This window comes from Onychostoma macrolepis, chromosome 18 (assembly GCF_012432095.1).
Source record: "Onychostoma macrolepis isolate SWU-2019 chromosome 18, ASM1243209v1, whole genome shotgun sequence".
NCBI lineage: Eukaryota > Metazoa > Chordata > Actinopteri > Cypriniformes > Cyprinidae > Onychostoma > Onychostoma macrolepis.
In genome coordinates, this window is record NC_081172.1 from 6407837 (window position 1) to 6429926 (window position 22090).

Consider the following 22090-nt stretch of genomic DNA (forward strand, 5'->3'; position numbering starts at 1 on the left):
CTGTTATGTTGACTTTTAATACTTTTTACAAGTTTTGAATGATATATGTGAACATGTGTTAACCACTTTGTCTTACTTTTCAGTTGAAAGAATGGCTTTGTCTGAACTGTCAGACTCAAAGAGCTCTAAGAGGAATGGAGCCACCAGGACCTCCAAAGCTGGAGACCGCAGCGCAGCCCAACAAAATCCATACCACTCAACCAATGGCTTCGCCCTCAATTCAAAAGAAAGGTGTTTCTGAATCAGACAAGAAAATTGACCCTCCTCAGAAAATACAAGAACAACAAACCAAGGCTCCAAATGGTACTCTGCCCATCCAAAAAGCCCAGCAGCAAGAAAATGAAGCCAAATCTGAAGTTCCTGCCAAGACAGCCAAGGAAGAAACTGGATTTTTGGGTTTTAGTGGTGCTAGGTCAAGATCTCCATCTCCTCAGCCTGCTATGTCTGCTGTATCTGGGAAGGTTCTTGGCTTTGGTTCCTCCTTTCTCAGCTCAGCATCTAATTTAATATCCTCAGCTGTGCAAGATGAGACATCAACAACACCACCAACCTCCCGCAAAGCTTCCACAGTTTCCCAGAGCTCAACACCACCCACGTCTCGGAAGAGCTCTGCTGTTCCACAGACCACAAACACAGGGGATACTAAACAATCTACTGCACAAAAACAAGAAAAAAAGATTTCTGAGTCACCTCAGCTGTCCAGTAAATCTTCTGTGAAAGCAAAAACAGACCAAACATTGTCTGCAAAAATTGACAAAACTCCCCTGCCTCTTTCCAAAATCTGTCCACTTTGCAAGGCAGATATTATCAGTGATCCTCCTAATTTTAGCACCTGCACCGATTGCAAAAACATAGTGTGTAACCGTTGTGGATTTAACCCCATGCCTCATCAAAAAGAGGTAAGAGAAAGAGTTTATTTTACTCTTAATTGATTTATTGAAGGACAATAATGTTGATTTGTGGTTGTGATTTTGGTCATGCAGGTGAAGGAATGGCTTTGTTTGAATTGCCAGATAAAGAGAGCACCTGAACCTTCAAGCCTAAATTCCCAGCTACAGACTAATGCTGGCTCACAACAAAACAAAACAGCTCCACATCAGCCTCCTCCAGGAGCCAGTAGAACTGAGGACCAGTCAAAAACAGCACTTGGAAAACCCACTACTATGTCTACAGTACAAAATCTCCCAAAGGAAAAACCTGCACAGAAAGAAACTATAAAACCTCAACAGCCAAAAGATAGTAGTACCCCAGCCAAATCCAAAATCACAACACAATCAGATTCCTCCAAAGAAGAGACAGGTTTCTTTGGCTTTGGTTTTGGTGGTGCCCGATCTCGATCACCTTCTCCTCAACCTGTTGTCTCGGAGAAGGTTCTAGGGTTTGGTTCCTCGTTCCTTAGCTCAGCATCTAATCTCATATCTTCAGTAGTTCAAGATGAGTCCTCCACAACACCACCACCACCTCGTAAAGGTTCAACAGTTTCCCAGACCTCGGTGAAGTCTACAACGCCGCCCGCCTCTCGTAAAGGTTCATCGGTTTCACAGACACCTCTCAAAACCACATCTGCTGTAGCAGCAGCAGCTACATCCCGCAAGGGATCTACAGCATCCCAAGACTCAACAAAAATGCAGGCTGTGGAAAATAAGCCTCTTTCTCAAAAGCAGTTGGCAGAGAAGAAGTCCATGCAATCTCAACCTTTCAAAGCACCATCTACACCTCCATCAAAGCCTCAAACATCTGATATGTCCTCTAAGTCTCTGCCTAAAGAATGCCCACTTTGCAAAGTAGAGCTCAAGAAAGATCCTCCTAACTTCAACACCTGCACTGAATGCAAGAGCATTGTATGTAACCTCTGTGGGTTTAATCCCATGCCTCATCAAACCGAGGTAAGATAATTCAGTATTTGGAAAATGAGCTGTGGCCTCTATAGCAGGGCTCTTCAACTTGGCTCCTGGAGGGCCGGTGTCCTGCAGAGTTTAGTTCCAACCCTAATTAAACACACCTGATCAAGCTAATAAAAGTATTCAGGACTATTTAAAAATGATGAACATGTGTATTGGATAAGGGTTGGAAGTAAACTGTGCAGATCGCTGGCCCTCCAGGACTGGAGTTGACTAGCCCTGCTCTACAGTATTTACCTTTAATATAAAATAATTTTGACTGTATTATAATTCCACAGCTATTGATGTGGAAGTTTTTGTATGATCACACCTGCATGAATAATTTTATTTTCAACCCAGAGTTTAAGAGTTTTGTGTAAACCATTTTGTCTGAGGTTTCTCAAACTCTCTTTTTTGTTGGCAGGCAAAGGAGTGGCTTTGCTTAACCTGTCAGGTGCAGCGAGCATCAATGCCTTCCCATGCAGAGCCTCAAGATCAATCTAAGAAAGTAGCCCCAGTGCCAAAGAAGGAGCAAGATGTTCCAGAATCTGCGCAGAAGAAACAAAATGCGGAAGAAGCCACCAGAACTGGTCAGAAAACACCTGTAGTAGGGCGAAAGGAGCCCACTGATGTGACACCACAAGAGCTCAGTCAACCGAAGATATCTCAGCAGGTGAAATCAGAAAAACCTCATCAAGAGGAGTCTGGATTTTTTGGTTTTGGCTTCGGTGGGGCTCGATCCAGGTCTCCTTCACCTCAGCCTGCTGTTTCTGCTGTATCTGGGAAAGTTTTAGGCTTTGGTTCCTCCTTCCTCAGCACAGCATCTAATCTGATATCATCAGCTGTTCAGGATGAACCTTCCACAACACCGCCAACTTCCCGCAAAGGTTCGTCAGTTTCAGAAACAACACCTCCTCCTGGCTCCCGTAAAGGCTCTACAGTATCTCAGTCATTGTTCAACAACAACACAATGTCTCCTAGCTCAAGAAAAGGTTCCGAAACCACACAAGGTTCCCAGAAAGCTCAACCTAGTAAAGATACTAAACAATCAATTGGACAGAAACAAGAGGAGAAGACACCATCACTTCAACAGGCTAAGGAGCCATCAAATACAGTAAAAGAGGACAAATCAGAGACACCTATTTCCAAGCCTCTTCCCAAGGTCTGCCCACTTTGCAAGGTGGAGCTCAAGAAAGATCAATACAACAGCTGCACTGAATGCAAAAATATCGTATGTAACTTGTGTGGGTTCAACCCTATGCCCCATGAAAATGAGGTAAGAAAATATCACTGTTGTGTTGAACAGTTTGTTTTTGGAATTTTGTTTTGTTAAAGTCAGCATGAATGGAAATTGCAAACCACTTTAAGTTACACATTATTTCAGTAGTCCACTTTAGACAATTAACTGTAAGTAACTTTCCAACTACATGTCAACGGTCGGTCCGTGTATCATCTGATCATTCGTTTTTTGATTTAATATTGATAGTAGAAAAACAAGAAAACGGCGCCTATTTTCATTTTTTCATTTGTTCAAAAAAAGGAGAAAACGAGAATTCAGCTAAATTTTTAGTTTTTCGTTCAGGCATAGAAAAATGAATAAACAGCTTAAATATTCGATGTCTACACGTGGGGGGGGGGAATTAAACGCCACTTTCTGCTGATTGGTCAGCCAAAGATCAACCGTGCAGTCATCAGTACTTCTGCAGTTCCGCGCTGCAGAATAGTAGCCCTCCGCTGCTGCAGGTGTACGGATTTATAACCGTTTTATTGCAACTACATTTCCTCTTTTTCTCATCAAACAAGCAGACTAATGAACAAGGCTTTTTTCTGTGTAGACCAGCGGTTCTTAAAGTGATCCGCGAAATAATTTGCTATAGCCTACCATATTTTTCAGACTGTAAAGGCACTTTTTTTTTTTTTATCATGATACATGCAGTGATTTTTTTCCAAAGTGACTTATATGATGCATTTAAGGCCAAATAATCTAAATGTAGACTTTTAAAAGTAGGCGCGTCAAGTATCACTGTAGATTGGTTCCTGTGGTGGCGTGAGACAGAAAGATGTTCAGGGAGACCAAGACGCGCCAAAAGTGTTGCATGCTGTTGTTTTCTTTATTTTTCAAAGGCATGACATTTTGTAGTTATTTTGAATGTACAAAAAAAAAAAAAAAAAAAATAGAGTATTTAGTTATTTCCCCTGTTGAGAGAAAAAAAAAATACAAGTGAACATAAATTAATACTCAATATTAATTAAATAAACTGCTTTAAAATGACTGCTGCATATTTCCTGTGCACTGCAATACTGATCTGTGCTTGACTGTAGTCCCGTGTGTCTGCTTATTGATTTAACCCATCGCAGTGTATTGGAACTGTGTGAAGTAGGGCAACTCACCTGTTCTAAAGGCTATAGCTACCTTCTTTTTTCGAAACACACACACAGACACACACACACACACACACACACACACAATATCCCGCTCACACTTGCCCATTTAATGGCAGAGAATGCTCTCTTTTTTTTCTTTTCTTTTTAAAGCGGATGCAAATCTGTCGTAAAATAACTTGTGGTGTATATTCCAAGTGTTCTGAGGGTATATCATATGGGTTTGGTGAGAAGTTTTTACTTTTCTTAAAATCTCACATTCCTATGTGCGAGTGGGCAGCAGCTCGCGCCGCGCACGAATGCATATTTTGAGATACAAATTCTAATCAATTTTAATAAAATACAAGACTACATTATAAAACTCAGGAGAGTATGTATTTTAATATCTCTGTTCTCCGGTTGTCAGTCATAATGACAGTTTCTTGCATGAACGTTATAGGCCTATTATACCCAATTGTATACTTTCCTTTTCGTATTAGTGTTTAAAATATTTATTTTGAAATGAATGAATTAATTATTTACTTAATTAAACAAACAATTAAGCAGGGTAGGGTATAAAAGCTGTCATATCATACCCAGCCATGCCCAGCTGATGCAAAGAATAGAATTTATATCTACACAGAAGCAAGCCCAGTCTATAGACAACCAAGAACGAATACGTTTGTTGGGAAGCTTTGAGGTCGTTACCATTAAAGAGAAGTGATGAGAGTTCACATGATCCATCTGGCATGTAAACAAATGTTTTGTATAGATTTATAAATAGATTTATAAAACTTTTTGGAATGGCATTTATAACGTGCTTAAATTGTTTACATTCAATAGCTATTTAGAACACAAGTCACTGAAGGATAACAAACTCCTCATTCAATAAATGACGAACTAGCCTAACCAAACACCCCTTTCAAGCCAACCAAGAGTACATAGATATATAGCCTAAATAGCCTGTTGTTCTATATTGGGGTTCTGTGTGGAATGAAGGTGTGATTATATAATATTTTCCAATACAGCAAAACCTGTTGGTGTCTTTGTTTTTTGTTTTTTTTATCTTTTCTTATCTGTGCTTCTCATCCACTCTGCACAGTGCAGCTTCACACTGATTTAACTCTGCACAGCTAAATAAAACAGGCTTGGTGCTGATTAAAATTTCTGAAATAAATATTTCTGTAAAACGCTTAGTTTGCACAGAAGAAAGCCCGATCTAGGACCTGCCCCGTACAGTTTAAGACTATTATTTTCTTGAACGGAACAGAGGAAAGACTGATGACGTCACGGGTTCAGATTTGGTTGACCAATCGGCAGAAAGGGGCGTCTCATGGCCGCCCACAAGGGGAAAACGAATTTTGAAGCCGTTTATCCGTTTTCTACCCCGTGAACCAAAAAATGAGAATCGAGCCAAAATCTTGTTTTTGCGCTTCTCTGAACAAACGAAAAAACGAAAATAGGCGCCGTTTTCTCATTTTTCTACTATCAATATTAAATCAAAAAACGAATGATCAGATGATACACGGACCATGGACCATGTTCATTCATGTTTTGCATTTTTCATTTTATCAAAAACATGAAAAGACAAGAATTCGCCTTAATTTTTCCTTTTTACATTCAGGGGTAGAAAATGGTTAAACAGCTTGAATGTTCGATATCCACGTGTGGGAGGGAATTAAACGTCCCTTTTCACTGATTGGTCAAGCAAAAATGAAACGGTGCCGTCATCATGTCATCTTCAGTTCTGTGCAAAAGAATAAGAGTCCTCCGCTGTTAAAGCATTTATTGCAACTCCTGCATTTCGTCTCTCTCTCATCAAACAACCAGACTAACAAATGGTTTGATACAAACCATACGCGCCTAGACAGGGTTTACTTCTGTGTAGGCATAAATTCTATATGGCAAGTATTAGGTGCTTATTGCAGAAATATGTATGTACCTCGCATCTGCAGCCACATTGCCCTTTTAGTCTATTTCTTTGGCGCACCGCACATGTTATTTAGCTGTCCAGTTATCAAAATCTGTGTGGCAAGGCTGCGTGACGCACTGGACAACACGGGGCGAATGCATTTACATTATAGTGAAGCGCAGACCAGTATTGATTTTAGTGTGAATACACAGCAGTCATAAATTTTATTTTAGACAGTACAGTTTCATTAATAATGAGTATAAATTGATTTCATTTTAGACACAACACAGTGTGTTTTATTTGACTTAAAACACAGGCGTTTCATTCTTGAATGAATCGTTTGAGTGAGTGGTTCAATGACCCATTTGCTTTGCTCCTGAACAAATCAGCATTTTGAACGAATCGGTTGAATTGATGACTCTATGACTCATTCATCAACACAATGACTTGCCGCCACCTACTGGCGATGTAACCTTCATAATTCAAGTGTCCAATTGTTTCATTTTGTCACTTATTTCATATTTCTGTAGGCTATTCAAAAAGATTTTATTTTAAACGTTTTACTGTGTTAATGCATTTACTGCCGTCTGAGCAGCATTAATTGTGTAAATATATCTAAATTCAACTTAAGATGCAGCTTCTGTGCCACAGTGCAAAGATGGCTTTGGCTGGTAGGCTACTGATTTTATTGGTAACACCTATAATGTCATATTTGTCAAATATTGACTAAATTCAGGAATTTAATATTAACGGTGACAGACATATTTTATAAAGTTAGAAAAATGCCCTTTTCTATAAAAATAGCATGTATTATATAAATGTGTAACATGCCGTCAGATAATGACAGTATCATAAACTTCTCTATGAAAAAAAACAATAGCTAATAAAAACGGTAAGATAGCTTTATATTCACGCTAAAATCGATACTGGTCTGTGCTTCACTATAATGTAAATGTCACGCAGCTTTGCCACACAGATTTTGATAACTGGACAGCTAAATAAAATGTGCGGTGCGCCAAAGAAATAGACTAAAAGGGTAATGCGGCTGCAGATCTGAGGTACATAGCCTACATATTTCTGCATTAAGCACCTAATATTTGCCATATAAAACCTATGCCTACACAGAAGTAAACCCTGTCTAGGCGCTGCCCCAGTATGGTTTGTGTCAAACCATTTGTTAGTCTGGTTGTTTGATGAGAGAGAGATGAACGCAGGAGTTGCAATAAACGCTTTAACAGCGGAGGACTCTTATTCTGTTGCACAAAACTGAAGACGACATGATGACGGCACCATATGATCGTTGCTTGACCAATCAGTGAAAAGGGGCGTTTCATTCCCGCCCACACGTGGATATCGAACATTCCAGCTGTTTAACCATTTTCTACCCCTGAGTGTAAAAACGGAAAATCAAGGCGAGTCCTTGTTTTTTCGTTTTTTTAAAAAAAACAAAAAACGAAAATGGTGCCGTTTTCTCATGTTTCTGTTTTCAATTTTAAATTAAAAAATGAATGAACGCAACGTACTCAGACCGTCAACTAACTCTCATTAATTTGCAACTACATGTCAACTTACTCATTAGAGGATCAGTAGACTGTTAGATTAGGGTTAGTGGAACGAGCTGATGTGTACTTGTGTCTGTTGGGTGTTTGGTGATCATCAAAATACAGTGTTAGCAGATACAGCAGACAGTCTACTAATACTCTAATAACTGGTAGTTGACGTAGTTGCAATGTTACTTATAGTCAGTAGAATGTCTAAACTGGAATATCAAAATAAAGATTTACACAGATTAACAAATTGTAACATTTATGAGTAAAATGTCTATCAAACATGAAGAAAAAAAACAAAACAAAAAAAAACAAAAACAAGGAGGGACACCATCGGTTGTTGATTGGATTGGATTATGAAAAGTAAGCATTGCATACCAGAATGGAGGCAGATCTTAAATGTGTGGTCTTGCATATGCCAGCACAGAGAAGAGAGCATATCACAAGAAGAACAAATTAAGACAGTCTGATTTAAAGATTGCAAATTCAAAGGAAAAAAAATGCATTAATGAACTTTTTACAATGAGACCAGTTAGTTGCATTAAGAGAATAAATAGTGTCAATTTTGAGCTCATGTTGACTTTAATGCTGAGTTTAATGGAAAACTATCATGATGCAATTTGAGAACCAACAGTTTCATGTTGACAGGAGAGCTTACAATGTTCATCTCTTCTTTAATCTAATTGATTTGATCTGGCTTGGAACATTGCAAGTTAATATGCAATGTGGTTAATCCACTTAAGTCTGGGATGCTGTATAATGTAAATTTGAGTAACAAAATGATTAATTCCATATACTTTACAAAACCACAGGTGAAGTGGCTTTGTTTGGCGTGTCAGATGAAGAAAGCACCAGAACCTCATCCTGCGCAGCTTCAGTCGCATGCTAAGGAAGTTAAAATGGATACTCCCACTCCAGATGCTTCACAGAAGAAGCCACATCTTCCAGTGGATGCAGTTCAAAAGGATAAGAAACCAGACGTGGCAGAGAAACAAGACAATAAGCAAACATTAGCAGAAACTGAACAACCCACCCAAAGAGAAGTGAAACAACATCATATTGCAGAAGTTCCAAAGTCAGAATCTCAAAAAACTGATCTACAACCAGGTTTCTTTGGCTTCGGTTTTGGAGGAGCTAGATCTCGATCACCTTCTCCTCAGCCTGGTGTATCTGCTGTCTCAGAGAAGGTCCTAGGGTTTGGTTCTTCATTCTTAAGCTCAGCATCTAATCTAATCTCAACGGCTGTTCAAGATGAGTCCTCTACAACACCATCTAGTTCTCGCAAGGCTTCAACAACTTCTCAAATGTCTGATAAGACACCACCAACCTCTCGCAAAGGTTCTGCAGTTTCACAAATCTCCAGTAAAGTTAATACCACTCCATCTTCCTCTCGTAAGGGTTCTACAGTTTCACAGATGTCTGTTAAAACAACTCCTCCAACCTCACAGAAGGATTCTGAAGCTGCAATAAAATCTAAAAGCATTGAAAATACAGATGGGGCAAAAACTAAAGTTGCAGAAAAAGGAGAAGAAACCACTAAAGGAGCTACCCCACAGCAGCAAGAACAAGGAAAGTCCCAAGATGGACATGTCCCTGTCTCCTCTGAAATCCCTGAAGAGTCTAGAGGTAGATCTCCATCTCCTTTACTTCCACCTGCAGCATCTGCTGTCTCTGGGAAGGTTTTGGGATTTGGCTCCTCCCTCTTTAGCTCAGCAAGTAATCTGATCTCATCAGCTCTAGATGAGCCTTCTACAACACCATCCACTTCTCGCAAAGGATCCACATCTTCCCAACTATCTGCTAAGACTACAACCCCACCCTCTTCTCGTAAAGGCTCATCAGTTTCTCAGACTTCAGATAAGATTACCACTCCACCTTCCTCACAAAAGGGTTCTGGAGTTTCTCAGACATCTCTCAAGACCAGCACACCTCCTCCTTCCTCAAAAGGATCTGATGTCTCTCCTAAAATGCTTCCTTCAGATAACAAAAAAGTACATCCTGAAAATATACAAGAACAGATAAAAAAAGATGATAAGAAATCCATGGTCAGTCAGGCACAGCCAACAATTGTATCAGTTACAAAAGATAGAGATCTACCAGAAACAACAAGGACAGAGCCCACTAAATCATTTCCCAAAGCCTGCCCTCTCTGTAAAGTCAATTTGCAGAAGGGGCCTCCCAATTACAATACCTGTACAGAGTGCAAAAACACTGTGTGTAATCTATGTGGCTTTAACCCCATGCCCCATGAGACAGAGGTAAGTAGCCTTTTTACCTTGAACATAAAACACTTTATACTCATTATTATAATTATCATTTAATTTGTACTGTGGTAGTATCTGGGTATATGACATTATGGGCACCAACATTTATGACTTAAAACTTTTTAAGCATGAAAACTGCATTAAAATTATATAAAAAAAATAACTTCATATTTCAAATATGTTTCTTGTAGTACTCTGTGTGCTCAGTTTTAAGCTAATTATTGGAATGCCGTTTCAGAAAAAGGAGTGGCTATGTCTGAACTGCCAGATGCAAAGAGCTCAAGCTGAGACTGACAAAGTACCTCCACTAAAGAAAGCAACACCAACTCCTGTTCCTCCCCAGAAGAAGCCACTTGATTCCACAGATGCTACTGAAAAAGAAAAGACTGCACTATCTGCAGGTGCAACACCAGGGTCTAGGAAGGCTAGTGCAATTCCACCAACACAAAAGCCACCCCAGCAGCAGGACATCAAAAATCCAGTACAGCCAGCACAGAAGGATGATACTGTTTCCACAAAATCTACTGCCTCACCGAAGGCTGCATCCACAAAAGAAGAGAGTGGCTTGTTTGGTTTTGGACGCTCTAGATCACCTTCTCCCCAACCTACTGCTTCCAGTGTTTCTGGGAAGGTCTTTGGATTTGGTTCTTCCCTGTTGAGTTCGGCTTCTAATCTTATCTCCACCACTGTACAAGATGAATCCTCCACCACACTCCTTGCAACTCAGCAGCAGGTTTTATCGGCTTCACATACTCCTGTGACAACTACATTAACACCAGCTACTTCTCAGAAGGGATCAGCAGATGTGTCACCAAAACAGGGAGCTAAATCTGTTGAAAATCAGCAGAAAGACAAGAAACCTGAAGAGAAAATGACAGAAGTTCAGGGTAAAGCTGTAAAAGAGGGTGACCACACGTCAGAGCCTCCAAAGGCTTGCCCACTTTGTAAGGCAGAAATAATGAGGAATCCACCAAATTATAGCACCTGTACTACTTGCAAGAGCACTGTGTGTAATCTCTGTGGATTCAACCCAATACCACATCAAACTGAGGTGAGAAAATAATTATATATACAGATTTTTTTCTCAGTCACAATTATTGAAAATACATTTCAGCAAGGTAATTTATTTATTTTGAATGAGCAGTCTATAATATATCAAAGTGAAACAATAGTGGTCTTTATTTCTCATAATTATATGGTTACCTTTTTCATCATCCTACAGGTGAAGGAATGGCTGTGTTTGAACTGCCAGATGCAGAGAGCTCCCGAACCTACAGTTGTAAAGCCAGGAACTCAGACTACCAAATTGCCTCCACCTGCATCACCAAAAAAACAAGACACTGGGGGTGTTGTAGCAGAGTATCAGAAATGTAATGCTTCTGCGAAACAAGAAGGCAAACCCAATCTGGCAGATTCCAAAGAAACTACATCAGAGGCCCAAATCCAGAAAAATGTCTTACCTGCCAAATCTGATCAACCACCTAAATCTGATCCTGCTAAACAGGATTCAGATTTTTTCAGCTTTGGTTTTGGTGGTTCTCGTTCAAGGTCACCATCTCCTCAGCCCACTGTGTCTGCTGTCTCTGGGAAGGTACTAGGCTTTGGTTCCTCTTTCCTTAGCTCAGCATCCAATCTGATCTCCTCGGCTGTCCAGGATGAACCTTCTAAAACTCCACCAACTTCTCGCAAAGGGTCTACAGTTTCCCAGACTTCGAATAAGACAACACTAACACCTCCCACTTCTCGAAAAGGATCAGTAGCTCCACAAGACACTAAACTAAATCTTACTGCAGCAAAATCAAATCCAACGCCTTCACCAACCCAAGAACAGAAAAAGCCACCAGATTCTCAATCATCCAAACCTCTACAAGCTCAAGTGAAAGAGGAGCATCCAAAAACTTGCCCACTCTGTAAAGAGACCCTTAAGAAGGACCCACAAAACTATAGCTCTTGCACTTCTTGCAAAAGCATTGTTTGCAATCTATGTGGATTCAATCCGAATCCACATCAAACTGAAGTAAGTCTGTGTTTTACACTTATTATATCTCATAATAAAGACTCTCGTTTTGCTACCAAAAATGATTCTGTACAGATTTTGTAATTTAAATAACACAGATAAGGTTAAAATTATGGTTAAATAAGTTTGTGTGGTCATAGGTGGTAATCTTTTGCATTATCTACAGGTGAAGGAGTGGCTGTGTTTGACCTGCCAAACACAGAGAACTTCAGGTCCTCTCCCAGCTCAGCCACAGTCTAACAAAGCACTTCCACCAGCATCTCCACAAAAGGAAAATATTCCAGAGAAGAAGCCAAGTGTTACAGCTGAGCAGGAAAAGAAACCTCCTATAGAGAGCAAAACACCAACAACACCAAATACTCAAATATCTAAAGGTGATGCTTCTCCTTCCAAGTCTGCTCCACTACCTAAAGGTGAACAGGTTAAAGAAGAGTCAAGTTTCTTTGGCCTTGGTTTTGGTGGTGCTCGATCTCGGTCTCCCTCTCCTCAGACTGCTGTCTCTGATAAGGTTTTTGGTTTTGGATCATCCATCCTCAGCTCAGCATCTAACCTGATCTCTTCGACTGTTCAGGATGAATCCTCCAACAAAACTCCACCAACATCTTGCAAGGGATCTACAGTTTCCCAGACTTTAAATAAGACCACACCAACACCACCCACTTCTCGAAAAGGATCAGTTGCTCCTCAGGATGCTAAACAAAAACCACCTGAAGGGGAATCAAAGCCAGTTGTTACAACAATGCTAGAACCAAAGCCAGCGCAGAAAACACCAGATCCTAATCTGGCCAAACCTCCACATGCTCCAGAGGAGCTTCCAAAAACCTGTCCACTTTGCAAAGAAACTCTGAAGAAGGACCCACAGAACTACAGCTCTTGTAGTTCTTGCCAGAAAATTGTCTGTAATCTCTGTGGATTCAATCCCAATCCCCATCAAACTGAGGTACCATACGTCAATGTCTTTAGCATTTATATATGTAAAGGCTCTATTGAAAATGTAAAAAAGGAATTATATTGTGTAGATTTTGACTTTTAAAAGAAGGTATGTTTAATGGTTTCATTAACTTTTTTTTTCTTAATAATCAACAGGTGAAGGAATGGCTATGCTTGACCTGCCAGGTACAGAGAACCTCAGGACCTCCCCTTGCTCAGCCACAACCACAATCCAACAAAGTAACACCAGCATCTCCAGAAAAGAAAGTGGCTCAAATTCCAACTTCCCCAGAAAAGAAGCAGAGTGTCCCTGCTGAGCAGGACAAGAAACCTCCAGCAGAGACTAAAAAACCTACAATTACTCCAACTCCAAATGCTCAAAAGTCTAAAGGTGAAGCTTCTCCTTCCAAACCTGCTCCATCATCTAAAGTCGAACAGACTAAGGAAGAGTCTAGTTTCTTTGGCTTTGGTTTTGGAGGTGCTCGATCCCGGTCCCCTTCTCCTCAATCTGCTGTCTCTGAGAAAGTTATGGGTTTTGGGTCGTCCTTCCTTAGCTCAGCATCTAATCTGATATCCTCAGCCGTTCAGGATGAGTCATCCACCAAAACTCCACCAAGTTCTCGTAAGGGATCCACTGTGTCCCACAGTTCTGTTAAGACGACTCCAACACCACCTACCTCTCGAAAAGGTTCAGAAACTTCACAAGCCACACAAAAAATTAAACCAGCAGAAGAAGCCAAAGTTATCACTGCACAGAAACAGGATGAAAAGGAAAAAGAGGGAAATAAACCACAGGTTGAGATGACCAAAGAACCGGTCACTGATGTGAAAATTAACAGACCACTTCCGGAACTTCCAAAAGCCTGTCCACTCTGTAAAGTGGACATAAAGAGGGATCCACCAAATTACAACACTTGCACTGAATGCAAGGACACAGTGTGCAATCTTTGTGGATTTAATCCCATGCCACATCAAACTGAGGTAAGAGTACTTAATTTGTTTCTTTGTGTCTCTGTGAGTTGCACATGCATCAGTTATTGCATTAATTAAATTAATTCAGTGTAAAATCAGTGTAATTTTTAAGAACATCTTTTATTATTTTAATTCTAATTCCAATTATTATCTTACAGGTTAAGGAATGGCTGTGTTTGAACTGCCAGGTGAAGAAAGCTCAATTGTCTCCCTCTGCTCAACCACTGCCACATGTTAGCAAAGCATCTCCACCAACAATACCAGAAAACAAGGAGGCTCTCATACATACTCCAATTCCAGTGTCTCCAAAAAATAAGTCAGATGTTATTGGAAAGATAAGCACATCAGTTGCTAAAGAGAATCAAGAGAACAAACCTACACAAGCTACAACACAACCAACTGAAATGCCAAAACGTGATCCTTCTCCTGCAAAATTGATTGTACAACAGAAACCAGACCCTTCTAAAGAGGAATCAGGTTTCTTTAGCTTTGGTTTTGGTGGTGCTCGATCTGGATCCCCTCAGCCTTCAGTGACTGCTGTCTCAGGGAAGGTACTAGGATTTGGATCCTCCTTTTTGAACTCTGCATCTAATCTAATCTCCTCAACTGTTCAAGATGAGTCCTCCACACCACCAACTTCTCGTAAGGCTTCCACAGCTTCTGAAACGTCTGCAAAGACTACAACACCACCAATATCTCGCAAGGCATCTGTGGTTTCCCAAACTTCAGTTAAGACTACACCTACACCACCTGCTTCTCGGAAAGGATCTGTTACTTCACAAAAAGTTCCACCTACTGGTGACACAAAAGCACCTATAACAGACAAACCAAAGGAGGACAAAACAGATGAGAAGCAGGTGCAAAAGCCTTCAGCAGTACCTGAAGCTTCAGTAGTAGCAGTGGCAGCTCCTAAAGCTGAAACCAGAGCATGTCCTCTTTGCAAAGTGGGTCTTAATGTGGGTTCAAAGAACACCCCTAACTACAATACCTGCACGGAGTGCAAGAACATTGTTTGTAACCTCTGTGGATTCAACCCAACACCCCATCAAACAGAGGTAAGGGAATGCTACTATTTTGTTATAACTGTTGCTAGCATTAGTGGTCTCCTTGCAAAATCAATCTCATGTCAATGTTGCATCAATATCATGGAAGAAATAATTCCAGAATTCCTTTTAATCTGTCTTTACAGGTCAATGAATGGCTTTGTTTGAACTGCCAAACACAGCGAGCATTAAATGGAATGGAACCACAAGGACCTCCAAAAATAAAGACCCATGAACAATCTGAAAATGTCTCCATTTCAGCACCGCCTCCAAAAACAGAAAGTATAACACCAGGGGCACCATCATTAGTTTCAACCGAAGTTCCTGATGTTGCTGAAACCCAGAAGAAAGAGATTCAAGCTGTGGCCATCCCTGATAAAACTAAGATTCCTGTTTCAGTGGATGTCCAAAAGAAAGAATCAGTTTCAGCTTCACCAAAACCACCAGAGACTAACATAAAGGCACAACCTGCATCCTCTCAGAAGAAAGAAACATCAGATTCAAAGAGAGACAAAGAAACTGACACACTCTTAAAGGAGTCTGACAAGTCTCCAGAAAAATCTGCTCCACCTCCACAGGCAGAGCCACCAAAACAGGAATCCAGTTTCTTTGGTTTTGGATTTAGTGGTCCTAAGGCACAACCTGCTTCCTCTAAGCCACCTGAGTCAACCACAGGGAAACTCTTTGGCTTTGGGGGCTTGACAGAAACAGCTAGATCACGATCGCCATCACCACAGTCTGTTTCTGCTGTGTCTGGGAAAGTTCTGGGCTTTGGATCCTCTATATTTAGCTCAGCATCTAATTTAATCAGCTCAGCTGTACAGGATGAACCTTCCACAACTCCTCCAACTTCTCGAAAGGCATCCATAGTTTCCCAGACCTCTGCTAAGACTACTCCTCCCACATCTCGCAAAGGATCTGCAGTGGCACAAGCCTCTAAGATAGGAGACATCAAACCACATGCAGGACAAGATGCAGAGAAACCAGTGGAGAGAAAAGCAGAAATCAAGCAAGTCACAGCACCCAAACCACCTCAGAAACCTGCTCCTGAAGAAGGCAAGACCAATTGTCCATTATGCAAAATGGAATTCAATATTGGTTTCAAGGATGCCAAGAATTTTAACACATGCACAGAATGCAAGACAACAGTGTGCAGCAAATGTGGATTTAATCCAGTGCCTCATCAAACAGAGGTAAGACATTTAACCTCTACTTTTAACACTTTTAAGACCCATGCACCATTCTTGTTGTCTTTTATTCCATTATACTGTAGATACAGTATTTAGGTACAGTAAGCCAGTATAACTTGCAGTGTCATCATATTACAGAACATAACAATGTCACTTGCATTCTGGGGAAAAAAATTTCAAATGTAACTATTTAAAAAATTTTTTAGACATTCCAAATAAAGTTAAATTCAAAAACAGGACATTTCACCATGCATTTTTAGTCTTCTATCATTAAGCTATAATTTCACTAATTGTTTTATGTCTATGTTTACTTTGAATGCTGCTAAGTACAGTATATATTTTACTTTTTATCCGCTAATTGCCTATTTGCTTTATTTTGTTTTTAAAAACAATATTTAAAGGGGTCATATGACGTTGCTAAAAAGAACATTATTTTGTGTATTTGGTGTAATGCAATGTGTTTATGCGGTTTAAGGTTCAAAAAACACATTATTTTCCACATACTGAACATTATTGTTGCTCCTCTATGCCCCGCCTTTCTGAAATGCGCCAATTTATACAAAGCTCATCGTTCTGAGAAGCAAGGCATGCTCTGATTGGCCAGCTATCCAGTGCGTTGTGATTGGCCGAATACCTCAAGCGTGAGACGGAAATGTTACGCCCTACTGTATTGTGATGCCCTACTGTATTGTGATGACACAAAAACAATAAAACCCATTACAAAAGAGGCATAGTTGCATCCAGTGGGGACATAATTACTGATTATAATGACTTATACTGTCTTTTTACGCATCGCGTTGCATCGCGCCGCGTAAACATTACCATGTCTGCATTTGTGATCAGAGAAACGGCAAACAACAAGCACTACTCTACACAGCTTAAAACTTTTGAATAGTCAGTGGCAAATTCTTTAAATATGAAAACATACTTACAGGCTGTGAGTCAGAAGCACCAGACTGTCCTTGCAAAGTTGGAATTGCTGATTTCTATTTGTTTCCTCTTTTGGAAGCCCAACCAAAGTAGTTTCGCTTTCACAACGAAACAGCATCTCCAGGACATGGCGCCGGCGGCAGCAACAATACTACAGCGAGAATAAAAGTCCCACCCTCTTTCTTTGCGTATACGTTTGGGCGGTGTTTTGCAAAACTCCCCACACCGTGACATGTGGGAGCATGTTTGAATGAGCTGTTTTAGGGGGGCGTGGTCGAGTCTTAACTTTTACAAAGAATATCTCTTTGGTTTTGAGACTTTAGTCTTTGTAACTTCAGGGATCTTATCTATGCACAAACAGCTTGTAACACTCCAAAGAGAAAGGAAAACTTGAAATCGCATCATATGACCCCTTTAAGAGGGGCCATTTATAGTCATGATGTCAGTGTGGCAAGCCATTGAAATTCCCAAGACATATTCTGTAGCAGTGTTACTTGAGGCAATTATTTTGTTTAATTAAGAAGTATACAACTAAGTTCAACAACAGTTCAACTTTGACCCTCACCGGCTATTTTATGCATTTCACTTACAGATATGTAAAGTAAGGATAAAAAAATTTGTCACAGAGCCAATGTTAATGATGTGAATAAGTGTTAATTTATTTTAATTTGTTATATTAATGCATGTTGAAACAGCAGTTTTTTGTAGTTATTAGGTTTTCTACATATAAACCTACTGAAAGACATTAGAGTAGAGCAGGGTTCCTCAATTAGTTTTTGCCGAGGGCCGAATTCTGCCAACAATACCAAGCCAAGGGCCACTGACCTATATATATATATATATATATAATATTATTATTATTATTATTATTATTATTGTTGCTTTTGTTAAAATAAACACAAGATGGTCACAAGATAAATATTCAGATATTTTCCCCCAGTAGTATGTTTTATTCAAACAATTATGAACATTTTTGCATTTAGATACAGAAGAACTTTACCTGTTGAATATTAAAAACAAATGAACAAACAAAAGATCTGGATGTCCATGTCTGGCATGCAAATCAAATGTTCCTGCTAAAAAGTATCTTTTCCATGTAATTTTTGTCCTAACCACCCGCGACAATAGCTAAGCGACACGGAATTCTATTTTAGAAATGTTTTTTTTTTTTTTCATGCGATGTCGCGGCAGGAACAACATACAAAATATGACAGTGATAATCTCAGGTAATGATTATGTGCTTTATTCAATGTTAAAAATAGAACAAGTCAGCAGTTTACTGTCAGGATTTGTCACGCAGCGCTGCGCCACATCCAGTGTAGACAGCATCACTGATTATAATATCTATTGTATTTTGTTGCGTCGCACTGCGCCGCTCGCGTCCGTTGTAGACACGATTTAAGTTAATTTCACTTTCTGATGTTGCATTTGAAATTTCATGACACATTATTTGAAATGAGCGCGGGCCAAACATTTTTCTCTCCGGCCCGCGGGCCGCCTATTAAGGAACCCTGGAGTAGAGGATGAAATATATTATTGCCAGTAATTGTCTTATAATTATTGCAGGTTGAGGAATGGCTCTGCCTGAATTGCCAGGTACAACGGGCACAGGCAGGGATGAAAACATCTGAAAGTCCCACAGTGAAACCTCAGCCAGTTCCCTTAGTGAAGGACAACCAAACTCCATCCAAAGTTGACAAGGTATCTACAGCTCCAGTTGAGTCCAAACCTAATGAGAAGACTGCTGCAGCTGAAAAGAAAGCTGCCCCTGCTCAGGAAATAAAGAAAGAGATCTCAGTTCCAAGCCCTCAACAAAAGGCAGGTACTGATGCTAAGGCAGCTGATACAATCACCCCAAGAAAAGAGCCTCCTAAGCAAAACGATACTCAACCAGAACCTGCAAAAACACAACAACAGCCACCCAAAGACGCAGCCACTCATGTAAAATCTGCTCCACCTGCCGAGGTCGGACCCCCAAAACAGGAATCAAATTTCTTTGGTTTTGGATTAGGTGGTCCTAAAGTACAGCCTTCCTCTTCTAAATCATCTGAGTCAACCACAGGAAGGTTCTTTGGTGGATTTGGTGGACTGACAGAAACGGCTAGATCTCGGTCACCCTCACCACAGTCAGTTTCTGCTGTCTCCGGGAAAGTTCTGGGCTTTGGATCCTCATTATTTAGCTCGGCATCTAATCTGATCTCTTCAACTGTTCAAGATGAGCCATCCACAACACTTCCAACTTCACGAAAAGGCTCCACCATTTCTACTGAGTCTGGTAAATCTACCACAGCACCAGCTTCTCGCAAAGGCTCGGTGGCCTCTGCCAAGGCTACACCGCCAACATCTCGCAAAGGATCTGTTGCAGCAGAACCCAACAAGGTACTTCCTGAAAAAGAGAACAAACCACCTGTTGAAAAGAAACCAGAGCAACTCAATGAGGCCAAAGTATCAAGGATACCTACTTCAGAAAAGGATAAACCTGAAACTGGACAGGATAAATTAGTAAAAGATCCTGAAAGTGCACCTCAACCATCCACCTGCCCACTCTGCAAAGTGGATCTTAACATGGGCTCGAAGGACCCTCCTAATTACAACACCTGCACTGAATGTAAAAGCGTTGTATGTCATCTCTGTGGATTTAACCCCATGCCTCACCTTGCTGAGGTGAGTCATTGACTATTTTGTTGTCTTTAGTCTTTGTTTCTGAAGGTTTTAATATGTATCTTTAGTAAATAGATAATAAAAGCATTGATTGTATATTTAATTTGATTTCCTCACTGGAGTAGTTTAGACTCTTTTTTGGGAGTCACTACTCGAAAGGCTCTTCTGACTGATATCTAAGTCTGATATATTTCTTAACTCTTATGTACTGATGACTAATTAGCCAATGTTCTTGGGTGCATGAGTCTGACAGACAGAAAATCTGGAGTGGTGGGTTCTCCAACATGCAGTTCGTAACCTCTGTTATGCACACTCATTCTCCAGATGGCTCTTTCCAAATGATTGTAATTTAACTAAAACTCCACAACGGCTGAGGATGCAGTAGAAGAGCCAATAAATGCATTAGCATTCTGCAGGGACCAATGAGTGATTGGCATTCTTTCAGGTTTGGCCAATAACAGCCCGTGTAGATTGAGTCAACAAAACCCGACTAAGAAATTAAGTGACTTGTGAATCCAAAGCCTAGAAAATGAAAGTGGGCTCTATTGTCCCTTTGGTGATTTAAAACTGCTAATAAATGAAACTGTTTGGGAACTCAAAGCATAAAAAATGAGTGTTGCTGTGATGATTTAAAACTGCTGTTTGTATGCAAAACAAGACCATTTAAATTATTTTTTTAAATTATGCATGGCCTCTGCATTGCAAATGTGGACAAACTTTATTTGGTGAGATGCCCAGGCCTTGAGTAAACACTAAGCTTGGAGAGCAGAGGCAGTAATCTGCATGAGTGGTATTTATGAGAGTGTAGCTTCACGCTAATGCTGAAACGTGCTGAGTGCTGTCTCCGGGGGAAGAATCCCTGTGTTTGGACAAAATGTGTGGTGACGTAACAGGCTGATTGAAGAGAGCCACAGCTTGCAGCACACTGTTAAAGTGATCGAGTGTGCCTCATGATATCCCAATAAATGGGGGTGGTGATGAGGGTGGAGGCTGGGTGAGTTGTCAGATGTCTTTCTCGTGCTTGTGGACTGATGGACTAAAGCTCCCACGCCATCTGCAGCGTGCGCATGGCCACTTCCACATCATGTCAGCAGTTGATCATTTATGCTAATGTGACTTCCTGTGCTTGTGACCCCAACAAGCTGTGTTCATTGCTTTCAGCAGAGCTGTGATTGCAGAAGTAATTTAATGGGAAAACTGTTTGATTTATGGATTGGTGGATTATTACAGCTCACTGAAGGAAATGGCATGAGAATAAGGCATGTTACAATATTTAATATTCTGTAATGATCGTCTGTTCTTTGTCCAGCTGCAGCTGTTCTCTGGCAGTGGTGCACTGCAAATCATATACGAGAGTAGCATCGCTGATGTGTTTTTTTTCATTTTTTTTTTCATTTTGAAAGACTTGTATTTTTTTAGATTTCAGTTATTTAGAAAGTGTAAATATAATGGGCTAACATTTGTAGATTTAAATTTTGAATTAATCAGTAAACACTTGACTGTGTCAGGAAAGCAGTTAACCTGGTAAAATATGCTCCTATGGTGCCTTTACCCTGACAAAGTATAGGAGCTCTGTTTTGACAGTCAGCTTGCATCTAATTTTCTGCCTGCTGTGCATGCTAATTAACTATCGCCTGTGATCCACTGTTTCCTAAAATTGTGGATCAGTGCAAATACATTTATGCCACATCTTTGTAATCAGTATATTTGCAGCTGAAAAATGCACCATGCGTGCAGAGTAGAAACAGATGTAGATGGGCAAATTTAACTATAATATAATTGACTTTGTTGGGGTGTTCTGTACACCCATGTCCTCTGTAGGTCTAGTTACAGGATAATATCATCTGATATCAATTTATGGAACAAGTATGCACAATTATGTGGATGTTTTATCATTTCTATATTTCCAGTGTTTCTGTATAATTTAAAAGTTAGTGGTTTATAAATAGGCTATTTATTGCATTAATAGATTTGATTTTTTTTTTTTGTCCTGTCCTTTTATTATTCAGTCCATGGGGTCACACTGTCTAGAACATTTCATTTTATATATTTTTTTTAAAAAGTATTTGCAGAAGATGGCCCACTTAGAAACAGTCAGCCATGTATTTTTATGTGCTAAATCATATTTGGCACTGCACTGTCAACCTGCCCTTTTGGATATGACACAGTCAGTCTCTTGTAATATGCCCTTAACATGAGCCTTTAACTCTGGCCTCTACAATCCTGCACCTTCACACAAGAAAACGGACCCTGTGCATCTGATGTTAATTGAAAAATACAGTGTATGCCCAAAAATCCTTTTGAATGACAATGCACATTCACATATCTGTCATGCGTAAGGCTCTAGGCATAGCTTCAAACGCTCATGCGTGATATTAAGATA

General features: G+C 40.1%; 1 protein-coding gene across 10 annotated transcripts in view; it reads left to right on the forward strand.

The window, feature by feature from the left end:
• pclob (piccolo presynaptic cytomatrix protein b) overlaps positions 1-22090 on the forward strand; it is an 85893-nt gene that overhangs the window by 15896 nt on the left and 47907 nt on the right. For all 10 annotated transcript variants that reach the window (XR_009266957.1, XR_009266958.1, XM_058751153.1 and 7 more), the window contains exons 5-15: positions 84-899; positions 984-1886; positions 2305-3156; positions 8513-9958; positions 10203-11015; positions 11187-11981; positions 12148-12921; positions 13068-13892; positions 14042-14938; positions 15073-16119; positions 18613-19710. Coding sequence is in view for 8 of the 10 variants with exons in the window: in XM_058751153.1 (XP_058607136.1) it covers positions 84-899; positions 984-1886; positions 2305-3156; positions 8513-9958; positions 10203-11015; positions 11187-11981; positions 12148-12921; positions 13068-13892; positions 14042-14938; positions 15073-16119; positions 18613-19710 (10266 nt within the window). In the remaining 2 variants the exon portion in view is untranslated. The remainder of the gene's footprint in view (positions 1-83; positions 900-983; positions 1887-2304; positions 3157-8512; positions 9959-10202; positions 11016-11186; positions 11982-12147; positions 12922-13067; positions 13893-14041; positions 14939-15072; positions 16120-18612; positions 19711-22090) is intronic.